Raw genomic sequence first — 18741 nt, 5'->3', positions numbered from 1 at the left:
AGATAAATATTCCCCTGCATGTCTTGGGTGCCTCAACCCTCTAACTGAGCTTTCCTGATTAATGGGAATAGCCATGAATTATGTGTGTGTGTGTGTGTGTGTGTGTGTGTGTGAGAGAGAGAGAGAGAGAGAGAGAGAGAGAGAGAGAGAGAGAGAGAGAGAGAGAAAGAGAGAGTTGCCTTACTTAGAGAACTTCTGAATAATTCATAGAGGAAGTCATCATATTGCCCATGTTCTCCGTTTAGACCCAACTAAAGTTAGACTTCCCCAAAGATTCACTCAGGCATTTACTTGGTAGTTGGTCAAGTTTTCTGTTTTCCTGTGAGTTAGTGGAGGAGAAAGAAGTTAATCTCAACCAGCCTCTACCTTTGTCTGGTCCCAAGTGTGCATGGACTGTCTAGACTCCGGGCTCTGGGTCAGCAAAGAGAACTACAGTGTGTGCCTTCACGTGGCTCCAGGCAGGTAGGGGACTAGTAGTCACTCATCTCTCAATGCTCCACTGGCGTCATGCAGCTCTGTTGACGGAACTAGACTAACAGCTCAAAGAATTTGGAATTCGAAAGCCCTTAGATGTTTGAAAGCCAGCGCCCTCAGTAGGAGCTCTTCCGGTACTTGGGTAAGACTGTCCTAAGAACACAGAACATGTCACATTCCAGGCCTCTTCCCCATATTCCAACCAGTGTCCTCCATTCTCAACTAAAAATGCTCCATACTTTTCCAACAGTCTCCTAAGTTGAGAACCATCAGTCTACACAGCCCTATTAGACAACTTGTGGTACCATTAGACAACTTGTGGTCTCATCATGCCTTTCTCCTCTGAACCTGGAAGAATCAGGATCCAAAGTTCAAATTTTACAATCGGTTAGTTTCTGAAATATGCCGCTGTTTTCATTCTTTAAGCTATACTGCTTTCTCAGAGTTACTTGTGTGTGTTATAAATATGTCTGAACCTTTGAATGGGTCAAAAAATTAGATTTTTCAGATTGTTTATATATAAACAAGGTTTTGGTTTAATATTTCTATGTATGTTGCTTGCCCACGCACTTCTTGAAGTCCTTTAATAAGAAGTCTGATTTTCCTTCTGCACTCATTTTCTCTCTGCTTTTGTCATATCTTCCGAGAGAGTTATTGTTACCTCATTAAATGTTAAGAACAGAAACAAAACATTTTGCATAGCAAGCTCTGTATCTTCACCTGACTTCAGCTATATATCATTTCTCCTCAATTGAATACCAAAACCACTTTTCAAAATTTATATGCCCTCATGTACCTGGTCATGAGGTACATGCACTGGTTCCTTTCTCCCTTCATACTTGAATGTTCTGTAGATGAGGAAGAATCACCTTCCCTAGTTATTAATGTAATTGAGATCTTTCAGTTCTTGAGTCTTTCCTTTCATTAATAGTAAACAGTATATTCAGTATTAAGAATGATACTTTCAAATATTAATAGAATTTTCCTGAAGGAATCCCAGGTTCCATGAACAAATCTTTTGTGGAGGTGTCTAGAATAAATTTGGACTATTAGCTGAATGGAGGTGCTCATCTCCTGTTGTCACTGTACCAAAAGATAAGTTATACCTTGTAGGTGGGAGAAATACTTCATTTCATTAATTTATAGGTTTTTTTTTCCTATGGTTGCTTCTTAAGTAAAACCGATCTAGTTTCTTTTTCTGCAGCAAAGGAGGAAGGAACAAACAACAAATTAATCAGACAGGAAGTGAATAACCACAAAAGGACGTCTGCCTGTGACTCAGTATGTCACATTTAACAAGAGGCCAGGGCTTATCCAAAATGGCTGTCCAAAAACAACCCCACATTTGCCTTAGAAGATGATGTCTTTTTCAGGGAATGATTTTTTCTCTGGGCTTATATCTCACTTGATCTCCAACTTCTGTGTCCCTGATCATGCCTTCCTACAGTATCCTTTAACGGTAAGAAAAATTATATTCAAACTAAATGTATTTCCTTAATCAGCTAGAAGGAAAAACAAAGTGATTTTTAGTGGGCCATAATGGTCTCGATAACTTACTTAATTTTTCAGTAGAAGAGTATATGGTTTGTTCTAATTGCACAGAATGTAGTTTCACCACTATGGTGATTGTGGGCGACTGGTGACTTGTGTTTTAAACTGAAATTGTAAGATATCAGTAGAATTTTTCTGACTATTGGACAAATTTGCATCTACAGAATTTTTCTTCCCGTTTAAAATAGGGTTTTATGTCATCGAGCACGTCTTTTTGGTGTGTGGTGCCATTGTCTACAATACTGCCTTTGAATTTCGACTCTGGCGAGCAAGAAACGAGTGCTTTTGAAGTAAAGAGAGCTAGTAAAAGCTTCAAAGTACCATGGAACTAAGCTGTTGCCATTCGCTTACTACAGACATGTTACTTAAGTTCCAATCCCAAACAAAACCATTTCTAAGCAGAGTCTTTTGAAGAGAAGACAATTTGTCTTTTATAATTATTCTAGTCAACATCTTAGCAGTACAGTACACAAGTACTATTTCTAATCAAATTCTCTAGTATTCATTATAACTATTTATATTTAACATGATTAGTTTGGGCATAAATTAATATAGTTTTAAAATTGCAAGCCGTGTACCCAGAGACTTACAGAGCAGGATGAAGGAAACATTTTTTTATTAAAAAACATTTTTCCCTGGGACCATATGAAAAAAAACAACTTATATTCCCTTTTCCCTGTGGGGAAAGATTAAAAAAACAGCTTTAAAAAATTAAGAGGGCACATACAAAAATAGTCAGCGAGTACAAGGTCTTTTTAAAAATTCAGTGGCATAACTAGTGCATGCAGTAGAAAATGGGGAAGTGGTAAAATAAAATTCTATTTAAGAAAAGTAGAACAGCTTAGTAGGAAACGGTGGAAAGACAGGAGAAAGAATAAGACAGGATAGAGAGAGGGAGGAAGATGAGAAGCTTGGGAAGCATTTTGAGGTCAATTAGTGTGGAAACATCCCCTTACTATTCAGCTACATTGTGGGTCAAATATTATTGGCTAACTCATGAAGTTATGTTAGTTCTGAACTGGAACATCATCTAATCAAAACTTTTATAGTCTAAAGAGGTTAAATGATTTATCTAAAATCACAGTTTGGTTTTCTAATGCCCTTTGAAAAGTTCACTCATGGTTAATTTTTCACAGCTCTCCAGTTATTCTAATGTCCCACCCTCTAAGGATGATACACACTCTGGATGAGCTGCAATATTCAGATAACTCACCATGATGAAAATTTTTCTCTGGGGTTCAGCAGCAATTTCACCCTGTTTGTTGATGAAGTCAAGTTCCGGATCTGGCCAATAGGCTGCAAGTTCCCCATCTTTTACTAAAACATAAGAGGAAGTAAGCTACTTCATTCCTGGACCTTTCAAGTTTTATACCCTTTCAAAGCCTGCTTATTAGTTCATGAACATGTCATTTACTTTGGGAGTTTCTAACTATTTAAATTGTGTTACATCTCTGCTGTAAGGTTTGACTCATTCTTGGTTTTCCAAATTGTCATACACTTACTTGGTGTTGGAAAGAGCATTTCCACTGGACTGTCATAGATAATCTCTCTATTTTGCATCTCTCATCTTGAAAATTAAAACTGAAAAAAATACTAGAATAAGAAATGCCTTAGTTAGCATGCTCTTATGAGAAATTTTAAATGTACTTTATACACAGAACTACCCATTGATGCATACCTTCACCACTCATTTGTAATACGGGGTTTGTGTGGGTGTGCACATTGGGTTAGGGTTTAATCAGCTTGTGGTTTCTTTTTTTCATGGTTAAATAAGGGGAAAGATAATAACATTTATTGAGCACTTCTGACATGTTAGGCACTTTTGCTTGATTTATTTAAAAAATTTTAATTTAAAAAATTATTGAAAACGTGTCTTGTTTAAACTCTTGAGTACTCCTATTGAATATATATCATTATTCCCATTTTATTGTGGGAACTGGACTTTGAGAAGCTAAGTAATTCACTCACTTAACACATGAGCACCCCACAACTATGTGTGAAGGACGTTTTCCGTAATTTGAAGGACTTTTATCATAGGTACAGTTTGGAAGCAACATGCTATCTTTCTAGTCTTGGGAATCCAAGATTATATAAATGTTTTGTTTTAAATGTCACAGAAACAGTAAATATCTTTAAAGAAAATAATCTCAAATAAGACATTTTCCTTCCTAGTTCTTCTGTGTTTTATAGAAGTAAATACAGTAATATTTCTTATTTTAGACTGCTGCCCCTTCAGGTGGTATCGTGTGTTGACATATATGCCATTCTATGTGAGAGAGAGAGAGAGAGAGTGTGTGTGTGTGTGTGTGTTTAGTGGGGAGCAAGGACAGATCTTAATCTTCTGGTAAAACTAAGTGAGGTGCTAAGGATTTAGGAAAACTTTAGCTTTGAGGTTTGACCCCTTGTGGCTATAACTTGGAAAAGATGGGAAGTCGTGGAAAAGAAAGTCAGCACTTTTTGGTTACATGGATAAAATTATAAAGGGTTTCTTTTTCCTTTCCCACAGCTAAACAAAAGGTAGGCAGGTGACTCGGTTTACTTTCATTTTCTCACTTTTAAAAGGGTTCGGATGTCTATGAATTTGCATTAATTTTTAAATTAAATATAAATGCTGATTAAAAGAATTTTCTTCATAGCAACTTTTATTTTCCTAGTAGTTACCCTTACAGTAAAATTGTGTCCAAGGTCCTACCTAATTGGTAGGACATTATAGATGCTTCAAAATTTCTTCTCTGAAAATTGTCATTACCAGCCCCCAAAGTAAATCAACTTGTTGTCTAAAAGAAACTTTTCTAAAATAGGCAGGACACACAGTAGACACACTTACCTTTACCCTTGAGACGCCTACCCATAAGCAGAATTCATTTAAGCTATGACTTCAGGGATGACCCACTATGAAAAAAGCAAGTGCATTAGAGAAACAAGGGGTTCCATAAATAGCAAGCATGCGTTCTCCTTTCTGCTCAGATTGAGAATAAAATGGTGACTAACAAGGTGAGGCCACTGCCTAGACTGCTTAAGCTCCTAGAGGAAGCCTGTTTCTCTTCCCTAGCTTTCCCTTCCTCTTGGCTTGAGCAACCTTTTCTGTTTTTGCTCTTTGTTTATTTTCCTGGAGCCCTCTAAACTTGGGCCTGAAGAGAGGTAGAGTAATACCTGCAGCAATACCTGCTGCAAAGGTATTGCAAGTTTCTAAAAGGCCAAACGGACATGCTGGGGATGGGGTGGGGCAGAGAGAGCCTGTGCTGTGACTGGCTTCATAAAATAGAAACTACAGGCAACTGCAGCTGTGAAAAGATTGTGCTAGAGAAACAGGATGGCTGTGGTTTACTGTGAGCATCAATTTTCCTGTTGAGCATTTTTACAGGAAGTTGAAGAACAAAGCCAACTTCATCTTAATTGGTTCTGATGGTTTTCAGATCTTAAACACTCCCAGCTAAGTTTGCATTATGAAGGAGTCTCTAAAGAATCAAGAATAATTATGAGTAGGAATCCCAAAACTATGAGCTTTTTAAAATTCAGGATTTTAGCAGCAATTTAAGTTGGCTAAGTCATTTTATTTTTACAGTGTAATTTGGTGTAAATTCATTGCCTTTATAGTGAATGCCTTTGCAATCATTTCTTTATGGTTGTAATAACTCAGTATGAATTTAAAAGCCTTTTCATATTAAAACGCTGTTGAGTTACATGTATTATAAATTTCCTTCTGTTACTATTTATTGACTAAACAGTTGTATGTTTGGGGCCTGGAGGTGAAAGAGGTAGGGGGAGGGTGTATGTGCTTATTGATAAGCTGGAAGGATATACACTAACATGCTAGCAAGCATTATCTCTGGTGTTAATGCTTTTCAACCAGAATTTAATTACTATCAAATACTTCCTTCTGTGGTTGAATATAAGTTCATCTTCAAGAATTTGGGGGCTCTCTTTTGTTTTCAAATGAATATATATTACTTTTGGAAGTAAACTAACTTGAAGAAGCCAAGCACACAATAAACATGTACTACAAAAATGACTTTAGAACATTATATGTAAAGTAAGATAAATTAGTATAAATAAAAATAAGACAGCATAGAAAGTAATGAGGGCAAGAGCATTTGGACTTTTTTATTTCTATTCCATATTGATTTCATTGGTTTGTCAGAAAAGTCATGATGTATTTTTCTATGATTTCTTTGCAAGAATGCATCATGGCTTTTCCAACAACCCAATATTATTTCTATTATTCCAGATCCCCTGCCCTCCATACACACAGAGAATATAAAATACTCTTCTGTTGATTTAACCTTTTTGGGAAAAAAACTTTACACATCCCCTGTTTGTGGTATGTGTTTATAGTATTTAAGGGTAACTTTTGGCAAAATTTATATAGCATAATGCCTCATATTTTTTAATAGTCTTAAATGGCGATAAAACATCGCTGGATAAATCTGCTGTTTCTCTTCACTAGGAGCACTTGTCCAGTTTACCTCACCCAGATTAGAAGCCGGCTTTCTGAGGATTAGCAGGTGTTTGCATTGGGCAACATTGGAAATCCCTCCTCTCCTGTCATTCTGTAGTGCAGGTCCTGGGCATCATGATAGAGAATGAATTGTTTAAGTTGGATATGAGAGACTATTTCTATAATAACTAGCCAATTCTCTTGATCCCACTGAGGAGGGTTATTTTACGTTCAGAAATAATACTGTTTTCTTAGATGAGCATGTTGAACAAGAAATCATAACTTTCTTAGGGTGAGTCTGGACTGAACTGTGGGCTATGGTTAAGATTATGGTTGGCTATGGATTGGGAGAATATGTCTTTGGAACAGTGGGAAGCAAGCCATTCACTCTTTTTTTTTTTTAAGATTTATTTATTTATGCAAACAAGAACTGGGGTACAGGCCAGATGTTGGGGGGGGTGAGAGGATTCACAGAGACAGAGTGGGGAACAGAACTGGCAGACTGACCAAAATACACTGCTGAGGGGAGCAGCGGGTGAGACAGGAGAGGTCTTCTGCGCCATGTGTGATTCTCCCTGGATGGCCTGAATCGAACCCGCGAGCCATTCACTCTTTCTCACAAGGTATCCCTCCAGTTCTACCCATGTAGCAAATGGTTCCAGGCCGCAAGATGCCCTGCTTGGTCTAGCGTCAGTGTGAGATATTACCTGATGTTAAACCATGCTGTCAGCCTAAAAGCATTGTAGTAAATTCAATGAAGCTGACCATGTCTTTCAGGACTAGGAAATTCAGAATTTCTAAATTTTGATGTATATTGTGTGAGTGTGCATGTGTGTGTCTATGTGTGTGTAAGCAACAAAGTTGAGCTAATTTTAGAGAATTTTTAATTATCACTTAGATCTAAGATATTCTGCTCTGTTCTCTCAATCCACACAGCCAAATCCATTTATAAAAGGTTTATTGATTGATCCTTCCTCTCATCTCAGTAGCTTTTTACCTAAAAGTTGATGATTTTGAATGATTCATTCAGTTATTAAATAAAATTTTGGCAGTCACTCACCAGACTGATTTTTAAATTTCTTTACTACATGGCAATCCACAGATATCTAGGGTGAGAAATCAGGTATTGGGTGCAATCCAGGTGGTGTGGCCACAGACTCAAGAAGTCAATTGATGGGCTTTTTATTCAGAAGTTAATATTTTATCATTTCTATAATGGATAATAGAATTTATTTTTCAAACTGTGTTCGTGAGTTTGCTAGGGCTGCCATTACCAAAATACTGCAGATTTTGTGACTCACACAGCAGAATTTTATTACCTCACAGTTCTGAGGCTAGAAATCCAAGATCAAGGTGTCATCAGAGTTGCTTTCTCCCAAGGCCTCTCTCCTTGGCATGAAATTGGCATTTTCACTGTGTGCTCGAATCCCTGCCATCTCTTCTTCTTCCTGTAAAGACACTGGTCATGCTGGGTTAGGACTGCATCCTAAAGGCTTGTTTTAAATTAATCAACTCTTAAAATGACAATGACTTGTCTCTAAATACAGCCACATTCTGAGGTACTGAGGGTTATGGTTTCAACCTCTGAATCTGAAAGGGAGGCAATTCAACCCTAGGACTGTGTTTAAACAAAAGCCTTTTCCTTCCTGTTGGTTTCCTTTGTGCACTTAAAATTCATCACACAAGGTGAACATCTGAAAAAAGTCTAGCTTTTCTCCCTATGATGAAATACATTTCATCATGGGGAAATTGTTCCTTTTTTTTAAAGATTTATTTATTTATGCATACAAGAACTGGGGTACAGACCAGAAGTGTGGGGAGAGAGAGAATTCACCAGAGACATAGGGGGGAACAGAACAGGCAGATGTACTGACATACACTGCTGAGGGGAGCAGCAGGCGAGTCAGGAGAGGTCTGCTGCGCCATGTGGGTAGCTCCCTGGTCAGGGATCATACTCATGCTGCAGTGGCTGTGGATTGTTTCATAGGTTGTGTATTAACTCCTTGCGCCACCAGGGAGGCCCTGAAATTATTCTTTAAAAGAAATAAATCCCAAGTGTGAATACTGTTAAAACTTCAGTGCCTGGGATGGAGGTTGTGGGGTAGAGGCCGCGGAGCACAAATGGGGAGGTCAGTCACCCTGCAACTTTAGGGAGCTTCACCGGGGGTGGGAAGCAGGACACAGTGTTCTCAAACAGCACCCAGCTGACTCTCATGCTCGGGATGACACCCACTCTCTGAGAACCCCTGCCCTTATCCTCTCCCTTGCTCCAGGATCCCTCCGGGGACCAGGACAGGATGGCCTTTCCTGATGTCTCCTGAGAGAACCAAATGTAACAGCAAGGTCAAGTCTTCAGGCTCCCCAGCTCCCACTCTGTGCAGCTCTACCCACGAGGGACTCTGGGCAAAACCAGGGCCTCTCTGCTCAGTGCCCCCGAAGCCCCTCCTCCTCCAGCACAAGCACCCTCCAGGAGGACAGATCCTAGACCCTAGTATCCATTGCTAACTCTCCCCACCATAAACCAGGCCATCTTATCCTCCCAGCCATGCTCCATTTAGAGATGGGAAAGGAAGCTCAGAGAGGCTAGATGCTAACCACAGGTGATTAGGTGGCACAGTGAAGAGTCAATGTCAAATATGCCTGCCCTGGGTCTCATATTCTCACAGTCTGTCTTGCCTTTTTCATTCCATCAGTCACATGGTGTCTGGTAAAATCCAACGGATTCCTTCTCTGATTGTTGTTAAATGCATAAAACTACATCGGTTAGGGCCTCCCCGGTGGTGCAGCGGTTGAGCGCTGGGCTGCGAAGCTGCCTGCAGCCTCTGCAGCACCAATCCCCAGCCGCCGGTGAGGGTCCCACATGGCACGCAGACCTCTTCTGCTGCCCGCTGCTCCCCTCAGCAGTGTATTTCATCAGTGCCTGTTCTGTTCCCCGCTCTGGCTCTGGTGAATTCTCACCCTCCTGCGCTTCTGACTGTACCCAGTGCTTGTATAAACAAATAAATAAATAAATCTTTAAAAAACAAACAAACATAGGTTACCAAGGAAACGAGTTATTTTGAAACAGGTACACCAAGATATAACAGCAGATCTAAACATTGGCATCATTTCAAAAGAGATCTGCAACAATTGTGATATGATTTTAAAAATATGTAAAAAACTATTGGTGAAAATGTTTCAAGAACTCTGGTTCCTGGCTTGTATTCATAATTGGTGGACATGCTAGATTTTAGTTGAAGCTTGCAGGAAATGTGTACGTCTTTCCCATCCCATTCCCAAGCCTGTGGCTTCTGTCCAAAGACACTGCAGGTGTTAGGGTTCAGGGTAGGAATGCCTGGCCTGCTAGGATGTGTGGTGCAGAGGCCCTTCTAGGGCCCGGGTCAGACTCAGATGTGGGCTGTTTTCTGTGTGAGAGGAGGAAAGCCCCCATTGTCCCAAGGTCTTGGGTTTTATTTCACTGAGGAAGTCGGGGACTGCCAGGAAGGCAAGTCCCATTACTTACTGCTTGCAAGCCTTCTGGTAAAAACTGATTCTTTGTCCTAACCTCAGGTTGTTGCAAGTGAGGGGTGATGCTGGGGGTCATTCCAACAGTCAGCACACTGCTTGTTTGTAGGATAGCTGGTTCTTTCACATCACACCTGTTTAATGAGAACCCTGCTTTGTACCACATACTAGGGAAACCTGATGGCTTCCAGACTGGAGGAGAAGACAGATAAGTTGTGGGCCTGGTATGGGGTCATGAGATTGGTCTTTGACCCAAGTGATAAGGGTTGGAGTCTGGGGGTGCCAGCCTGGACATGCCCAGACCACACCCAGCAGCAGTTCTGCTAGGAAGGAGCAAAAAGTCCACTGATGCTCCTATATCCCTCTCAGTGCCGAGGTGGGTGTGGCAATAGTTTATCTGAGGAGAGTGGGAAAGAGGAAGCAGCAGAGGTGAGAGCCCTCACCGATCACCCTCAGGGAGGTGAGAACATTCGCTAGCCCTGCACAACTTCTCCCCCTTGTTTATCTGACGTGGCCAGGGAGAGGGGGATGGGGCGGGCAAGACGAGCCTCTATCGTCCAGGGGTTTATTTTTAAGTCAGTTAGTTCACAGAACTGTAATAGCAACAACAGACAACTGTAAAATAATTAGATTGAAGAGGCCTTGCAGGGTGGCCTCCCCAGAAAGGGTCCTTAGTCCACAGACTGTGGGCAGAACAGAAGTTCAGTTTGATCTCTGCAAGCAGAGACTGATGCCTGAGAACCAAACCCATTAGAGGTTGGTTCCTGGTGACCAGAAAGAACCCACTCCTGCCTTGACATCTGGGAAGCAGGACAACGACTTCATTGGTGAACATGGAATCACACACAATAAACTGGAGTGTTGAGGCACAGGTCATCCACAAACCCATGAGCCCTCCATCTCTGGGGCCCCATGATTGGGCAGACCCAGCTACCTTCCTGCCTCTGTCAGCGGCCTTTGCCAGGTCTGTCAACACTGCTGCTTTGGCTCTAGCATCTTTCACAGTATTTGGGCCTGAATTCCTTTTCAGACCCCTGTCCTTCTTCCCAGAACTAGGTCATGTGACTCTGAGACCTTCTTCAGCCAAGAACCACCTTAGAGATCTCCCAACAGAGGCCCCCAGCCCTGCTGACCCCACGCCCTTGGCCCTGTGGCTCCATGGTGCCACACAGGAAAAACCAACTTAACGAACACATTTGAAGAGAATCCTCCTCACAGACAGTATCTTACAGAAAAACAGATCCCAGTCTAGTTTACCAGTGAGCTTAGCACTAGTTAGCCTTTTACCTGACTAAAAATTTTTGTCAGACTATTAAAAGGGCAGGGGAGTGAGGCAGTGTAATCCAGTGGAAGAGCAGGGATGGACAGAACCGGACTGGAATGAATTGCTGCCCATCATTTAGTGAGTTACTTAATTTCTCTGAGTCTGTGTCCTTCTCTGTAAAATGACAGAATCATGCTGGTTTGCAACGTTGTAAGAGAGATGATTTCAGGAAAGCACTCTGGATCCTGATTGTCAATAACTGAAAGCTGCTGTAGCAAGTTTCTAATTTTCATTTTCTAGAAGTTCACCAGAACGCAACTGTTCCAAGCTGTCTTACCTAATTCCTGTCTTCCAGCAGCTGGGGCAGGTCTGGCCATGTCCTTTTAGCCTTTGCATCCTGTTTCTGCTCGCAGAAAGCAAGCCAGCTAGCCACACTTTAATAGAAAGTGTTTGTTTCAAGGTATAAATTTTCCACATTAACTTTTAATGGATGGATTCTTTTAATAGTTTCATTTCTAAGAAATTGTTTGCTGCAATTAAGAGACTATTGATAATAAAAGAAAAATAACTGCTGTTTGAAATTCAGGGCACGTGTGCCATAAAACCATGTTATTCAGGTGGTCGGCGTCCCAGGCTGCCCACTGGCTTAAGGCTCAAACTCTACAACAGGGCTTCTGTGAATCATGTTAAAATACTGAAACAAATTCAGTGAGGGGAGGTGGGCTGAATTTGACATTTCTAGCAGCTGCACATGCTCCTGGTTCTGCTGATCTGGAACCACAGGGAGTGGCCAGGACTGGGTGGAGAAACGGCTTACTGCCTGGTGAGAATGTGGGTAATGTGCTGCCACCCACTGGGCCATGGGGTTTCTGATGAGGCTTGGGTTTGGGACTGTGATGATTGGAGATAAGGGAAGTGAGGACGCGGCTGATATAACTCCTGTGTACTTCCTCCTGTGGTTTCTTCAGCCCTGCCTCCACCACCGCCCACCTTTGCTCTGGTGAGTGTCCCCTGATGATCTGTCAGTGATGCCTGGACCAAGCAAATATGGCTGAGCCAACCCCTGCTCTGCCCTCCCCTGCTCTTCCAGCTTCCCTGCTCTCCCAACTAGTCTCAGGGTCTGGCCTTCCTTTCCATCCCAGAGCAGTCAACTATGCAGAAAGTTTTTCTAATGAAGTGCACTTGTAAGAAACAGCCCAGGAGTCCTGCATTTGACTGCTTCTCCCCCTCTACTTAGATCCTATAAGGAAATGCCAAAGGAGCAGAGAGATAGAGCTGCACTCCCCAGCCCATCTCCCTGCCTCCAGCTTCGCAGATCCCCACCCCCTTCCCTAGAGGACTGTAAGAACTTGGAGGGCAAGACCAGAAATGGTTCATCTTTGTATTCCTAGTGAGTCTTACTCAAGCAAGTATCAGGAATGGGGGGATGGGGATAGAGGGACAGGGGACAGGGACAGGACCACCAAAGCATTTTGTCATGGACATGAGTAAGGAGGAGGAGCCACTTGAACATCAAACTTTCCCAGATTACATTTCTCACAGTGTCGCCATAAACCTTCCACCTACTCAGGTAGGTGGGGGTTGTAGCATGTCCCCACGCACACTCTGCTCGGGGTGGACGGTAGAGTTTTGTGACATGAGGGGTGAATTTTGCTTATACTGTCTTCAGGCACGTGGGCTCAGAAACCTCTACTTGGTCCTTCCCAAACAGTAATCTTATAGCAATGTAATTCTACTCTTGTCACAGTGGCTGAAGCAAATAGCTGTCATTTTGGCGTGAAGGCAAGGAGGAAAGATTGGGACAGGGATTACTAAGAAGTCTCACACATGACCATGTTTTGTTTCTTTTTGTTTTGTTTTTGCAGATCTGTCAGCAGGACTGTTGAAAGCTTAACTGTCCAAGATGCCCGTCCCTCCCCCTCCAGCGCCCCCGCCCCCGCCCACGTTTGCTCTGGTGAGTCCCTCCCCAGCCCCATCCATTAGTGATGCCTGGACCAAGCCAAATGAAGTCACACCTGGCACACTCTATTTGTTTGAAATGTATTCATGTTAAGTTTGATATGGAGAGCTTTCCAGGTGCCAGAGGAGCCAGCCCCTGACTGTAGTAACTCTGACTAGTGGGGGTTTTGTTGTCTGAGGTCTCATGCTGTGCACAGGATTCTCAAGGAAGGAGAGTTGGGTTTCCTCTGCCATGTCCATAGGGGGAATGTCCTGCTCTTTGCCACACACCATGCTCCAGGAACACTGCTGCCATGTACATGTCTCCACATCGATGCAACTGTTAGGCCTTAACTTCTGGGCAGGACTTCCTGGAAACTCAGGACTCTGTCTACCTGAAAATTCATCCATTAAAGTGTCTTCCAGGCTCACTCTTGTCTTTTTAATTTCGTTTTCTCTCTTTTCACTTCTTTCTTTTTCTTTGCCTCTTCTTTCTTCCCATTCCGATTTGACAGTTATCAACCCACCAACGCCGCCACTCCCACACACATACTCACATCCTCATTTAAATCTATTGGTGCATGTAAATATCTCCTTTACAATGAAATTTCTTCACTGGGCTCATCTTGATGCCTTGGCAGCTCTGTCTTCAGAAGTTAGTCACTCTCTTCTGGAAAGCCTGCCACAGGGTGATTAAGTCTCTTAGACACCCCATTACAAGGCCTTCCCTTGCTTGTGAGACTTGTTATCAAGGAGCCTCAGTGATGAGACTCTCCTGTTTCATTTGGGGAAACTGAGTCTCAGAGAGGAAAGGTCTCTGGCCCAGGCTTCTAGAGGACACCTTGACATAGCCCACCTGAAATTGCAAGCTAGTTGGAAGAACGGACCATGAATTGATACTCAGTGTAGGCCTCCAGCTGTGTCTTAGAGTCTCCAAGGAGATGAGTATAGAATTGAGAGTAAGCACTTAGAAATACAGCCATTTGATTTTAGTGTTTTATGTCTGTTGTTTCTAAGATTGCAATTTGTGTGTCTTTTTTTTTTTTACCAATTCATTTTTCTAGTAATTCTCTGTTGCTTTACAAAAGTATCAGTTCATGATGAATTGGAATTTTAAAAAATTGGAATTAAAAAAAAAGATCCCTTCAAATAGATAAATTTGGGACGTTCTGACTTGGCTAACATAGCAGAATTAGTTTGTTTTTATTTCCCAAAAAGTGTCAGTTTTATACCACTGCTGGGCAGTACATAGATTAATTTTTTTATTTTAATGTTCATGTATTTATTTTAATGTGTGTTCTGAACTAGCACATCAAACATTTATAACTAGCACATCAAACCCAGGATTTAATAGTTAGTTCATGTAAAAAAAAAAATTCACTGAAAAGATAATATCATGAATAATATAGTGAATTGACTTGATGAAAACTATTAAGTAAATAATAACACAGGTAGCATCAGAAGAAGACAAAAGTCATGAAAGTCATACCAGAATGTCTAAAGTTTGGGAAACTCTGGTTTATCCTATCAACTCACTTCTAATAATAATTACCTGACTAAAAGCAAGATCCTAGAGAAATGGGACATAATGATGATAAAAGGATGGGTGTCTGACACTGTCTACTGGAACAACGCAGCGAAGGGCCCCGGACTGCCATGTGAGAGAAGTTAGCATTCAAGGAGGTCTGGCGTCCATATTAATTTTCAGACAGTACCAGAGGCCTGTGAAGCTTGCTCACCCTAGACCATTCATTAGCAGATCTAAGGTGGACACATTGCTTGACCTTTCTGACCCCCAGGATTATTTCATACTTAAAATGAAGACAGTAAATCTTTGTCCAAAACACCCAAGGTATGTTGTTTAGTGGCTGATCCCATTAGCAAAAGAAAGCTATATATGCAGAGAGCATTTCTGGAAGGATTGTTGTGAAGCTCTTAATAGATTTGCATCAGGGAAGTATTGGGGAAGAGGCATTTTAGAGCCTACATTTATTCTTCTGAAAGGTTCCGGTGTCAGATTGCCAGGGTTTGAATCCTATCCCCTCTTCTTTCTAACTAACTGGGTGACTGGGACAAATGATTTCACTTCCCTGTGCCTTGGTTTCCTTGTCTCCAAAATGGAAATAGTGACTCACAGTGTTGATGAAGACAAAATGTATTAATATACATAAAATGCTAAAAAAGTGGTTGACTCATAATAAAAGCTATATAAATGCTAACTTATCATGAGCAAGCAATAACTTATAATTTATTTATTTCATATTTCAAGACCCTGCCAGCTTAATACATAGAAATTCCATTTTGCTATTTCAGGGTTTTCCTTAGCTCTTCCTCTCTCTCTAACTCAGATAATAAATGACTAGGTAAGGGGTTGAGTTTTCCTGTAAAGTCAGATCCTTCAAGAAGGGCTGGGGCCAACCTAGAAGGATTGTCAGGACTGCTAGAAGGACCTCTGTGCTGAGGGGAAGCCAGCTGTCTCCGGGAACAGGCCAGAATAAGCCAGTTTCCAAGTGTGGCAGAAACAGGCACATGCTGCTTTCCAGTCTTATGCTGGGCATTTAGTGCCCCACTCCCTAAAATAACCCTGAAATAATGAAATCCTAATTTCTTCATAAGGCTCTTTCCTAGGACTTCTGGAAATACAGATTTTCTCCATTATCCAAAAGTAGAACTTTCCTATTGATATGATTTGGTGGGTTATAATACTTTCAGGGCCTGGAAATGCAATTACCATTTAAATATGGAAACTTCTTGAGCATTCCCAGATCCAAAAAACAAAAGTGTTGGGAAAACCTGTATAAGAAAATACCCAAATATTTTCCAACTGCAACCCCTGTGATTAAATTATAGGGATTAAACATGAGATATACCTTAGACCAAAGGGTAATGAGGCCACCTTTGGGGGAACAGACATGCTCTAGATTTTGATTGTGATGGCGACAGGACTATAAATGTTTATCAATATATGTTTGTCATATGCTGATAGAACTATATACTAAAAAGGAAAAAAATCTTCAACAATGCAGAGGGAATAATTGTTTTGAAAGTTGGTGGGTTTTTTATAAATACTTACAGCTGGCCCTTTTTACTAGAGACGGTTTCGCCCATCTACCAGGTTAGTTCTAGAAGATAGGAGAAGGAAGCTGTTCTTCAGAGTACTTTCTAGAGAAAGCGTCATAGGATCCTACAGAGGCCACTCTTACTTAAAATTCCCTTCTCATTTCTTTTTTTTTTATAAAAGATTTATTTATTCTTTTATACAAGCTCTGGGTACAGTCAGAAGCCCGGGAGGGTGAGAGAATTCACCAGAGCCAGAGCAGGGAACAGAACAGGCAGACGGACGAAGTACACTGCTGAGGGAAGCAGCGGGCGGCAGCAGAGGTTTGCGCGCCATGTGGGACCCTCTCTGGTGGGCCGGGGATTGAACTGGAGCTGCAGAGGCTGCGGGCAGCCTCGCAGCCCAGCGCTCAACCGCTGCGCCACCACGGGAGGCCCTCCCTTCTCATTTCTAACTATCCAGTCCTGGCCTTTTTGGTTATGACCAGGTTGTGGTCTCAATTTTCAGACTTTTGTCAGGCTCTGACTCTCCCTCATTAAAAAATGAATGTAATTGGGCCTCCCCTGGTGGCACAGCTCATGGGCCTCCCCTGGTGGCACAGCTGTTGAGCGCTGGGCTGCGAGGCTGCCTACAGCCTCTGCAGCGCCGGTTCCTTCCCTGGCCACCGGCGAGGGTCCCACCAAAAAAAAAATTGAATGTAATTTGTTACTGCATCCTCTCACAAATGTCTGATCTTTAAAAGAATGACATCGGGTCTAAAACTTGTGGAGAATTTATATTAGCCTTTTGCCAACAACCTTAATAACAAGCTTCCAGTAATCTAACCATCCCAGCTGCATGTTGTAGAACATAATTTTAATTCAAGAGATGAATAAAGTTTGTATGGTTTTCTTCCAGGCCAATACAGAGAAGCCTACCTTAAATAAGTCAGAACAGGCTGGAAGAAATGCTCTTCTTTCTGACATCAGCAAAGGGAAGAAACTAAAGAAGACAGTCACCAATGACAGAAGTGCACCCGTTTTGGACAGTAAGTCAAAAAAAGCTGTTTTCCACAGAGATAATTGGTCTATGGCCTAACAATCAACCCTACCCTTCCAACAAAAAGAAAAAAAATTTTTTTTTGGTTAACAACAGCTGCAAGGCTAGCAGAATAAGAGACTGTATCACTCATTGTAGGTCACAGCTCTGGCTTGGGCTCCCTCTAATACTGCAGGAAGCCAGTATAATAATTCTTTGTCCCAGACACACACAGCAGTGATTCTCTGAATGATTCACAACACTTTCTGCAAATTAACCCCTTGATGCTCAAGATCAAGAAGGTGCATGGAATATGGAAAGAGCCCTCGGCCTTGGAATCAGAGGCTGTGGGTTCGAGTGCCGGTGCATCCATCACTTAATATCTTCAAGTCTCTTTGTCATCATTTGTCAGATGGAGTTGATGATACCTCTTCTACTGCCCTCCCAAATTTGCTGTGAGCATCAGAAGATATATTACTTGTAAAACTGTTTTGTTCTCTGGAATCTCTAAGTCAAGCACATATTATGATTATTAGGGGCTTGGAGAGAGAGGAAATGAGATCACAAGTTTGCTTATCTATCCATGTAAGTCTGAGATACTTTCTGTAGCAAGGCAGGGGATGTATAAACAACCAAGGACCCATAACTCAGGACCGCTTATTAACATTTATATCAGGGCCTCCCCTGGTGGCACAGTGGTTGAGCACTGGGTTGCGAGGCTGCCCGCAGCCTCTGCAGCACAAGATCAATCCCCGGCCACGAGCGAGGGTCCCACAAAAAAAGAAAACATTTATACCAGAATGAAAATTATCCATGACTAGAATCTACTGGTAGATAGTAAGCAGGCCTTGAGACTGTCTCCCCATATTCCTAGACCCTTCTCCAGCCAGCCAGATGTCCGCAGAATTCATCCTAGACCGTGGATTCCATTTAGATTCAGTAGGAAATAAAGTGACCGTCCAGAATCACCAGAGGGAGCTTTATAGATAAGTGAATAGTATAGACAAGTATAGAATGATGTAGGATTTTAGCCAAGTTGATTAGAAATGCTCAGGAGGAGTTTCTAGGAAAAAGTACCTAATGAGTAGAGAAGGAAGTAGAATCATAACTCAGCAGAAACATTAATGTGGGAGGATAAAAGAGGAAGACCAAGACAAAGGCCTTTGAATGTTACTGGGCAACCTCAAAAAGGAACTATGAAGTCTTTGACTCTTGATTTGACACAGTCTTACTTCTAGGTGAAAATGTACACAAAAACCCTCATGGTTTTGTATAATCCTTTAGTCCCCTTGATCAGTATCACAAGGTTCTTAGGGGGAAGCCCAGCAATCACTTATCTTGGGGGAGCATTGGTCCAACTAGTCCTCCCAGTCATGATACCTGGGAAGCACCCAGAAGGGCTCTACCAACTGCTGACCTCTGGGATTAGAGAGGGAGCCAACAGCTCTGGAGAGGTGGGTGTGAGTTCCCCACCGATGCTGAAGGTGACTGGACAGT

General features: G+C 41.8%; 1 protein-coding gene across 2 annotated transcripts in view; it reads left to right on the top strand.

The window, feature by feature from the left end:
- Nucleotides 1–18741, top strand: part of WIPF1 (WAS/WASL interacting protein family member 1) — a 107255-nt gene that overhangs the window by 69498 nt on the left and 19016 nt on the right. For both annotated transcript variants that reach the window (XM_037523571.2, XM_054699873.1), the window contains exons 2-3: nt 13097–13185; nt 17125–17254. In XM_037523571.2, coding sequence (XP_037379468.1) covers nt 13135–13185; nt 17125–17254 — 181 coding nt within the window. In that variant the 5' untranslated portion in view covers nt 13097–13134. The remainder of the gene's footprint in view (nt 1–13096; nt 13186–17124; nt 17255–18741) is intronic.

This window comes from Talpa occidentalis, unplaced genomic scaffold (assembly GCF_014898055.3).
Source record: "Talpa occidentalis isolate TD23 unplaced genomic scaffold, MPIMG_talOcc4v2.1 talOcc4.3, whole genome shotgun sequence".
Lineage (NCBI taxonomy): Eukaryota > Metazoa > Chordata > Mammalia > Eulipotyphla > Talpidae > Talpa > Talpa occidentalis.
This window is presented reverse-complemented; position numbering and strand designations above follow the sequence as displayed.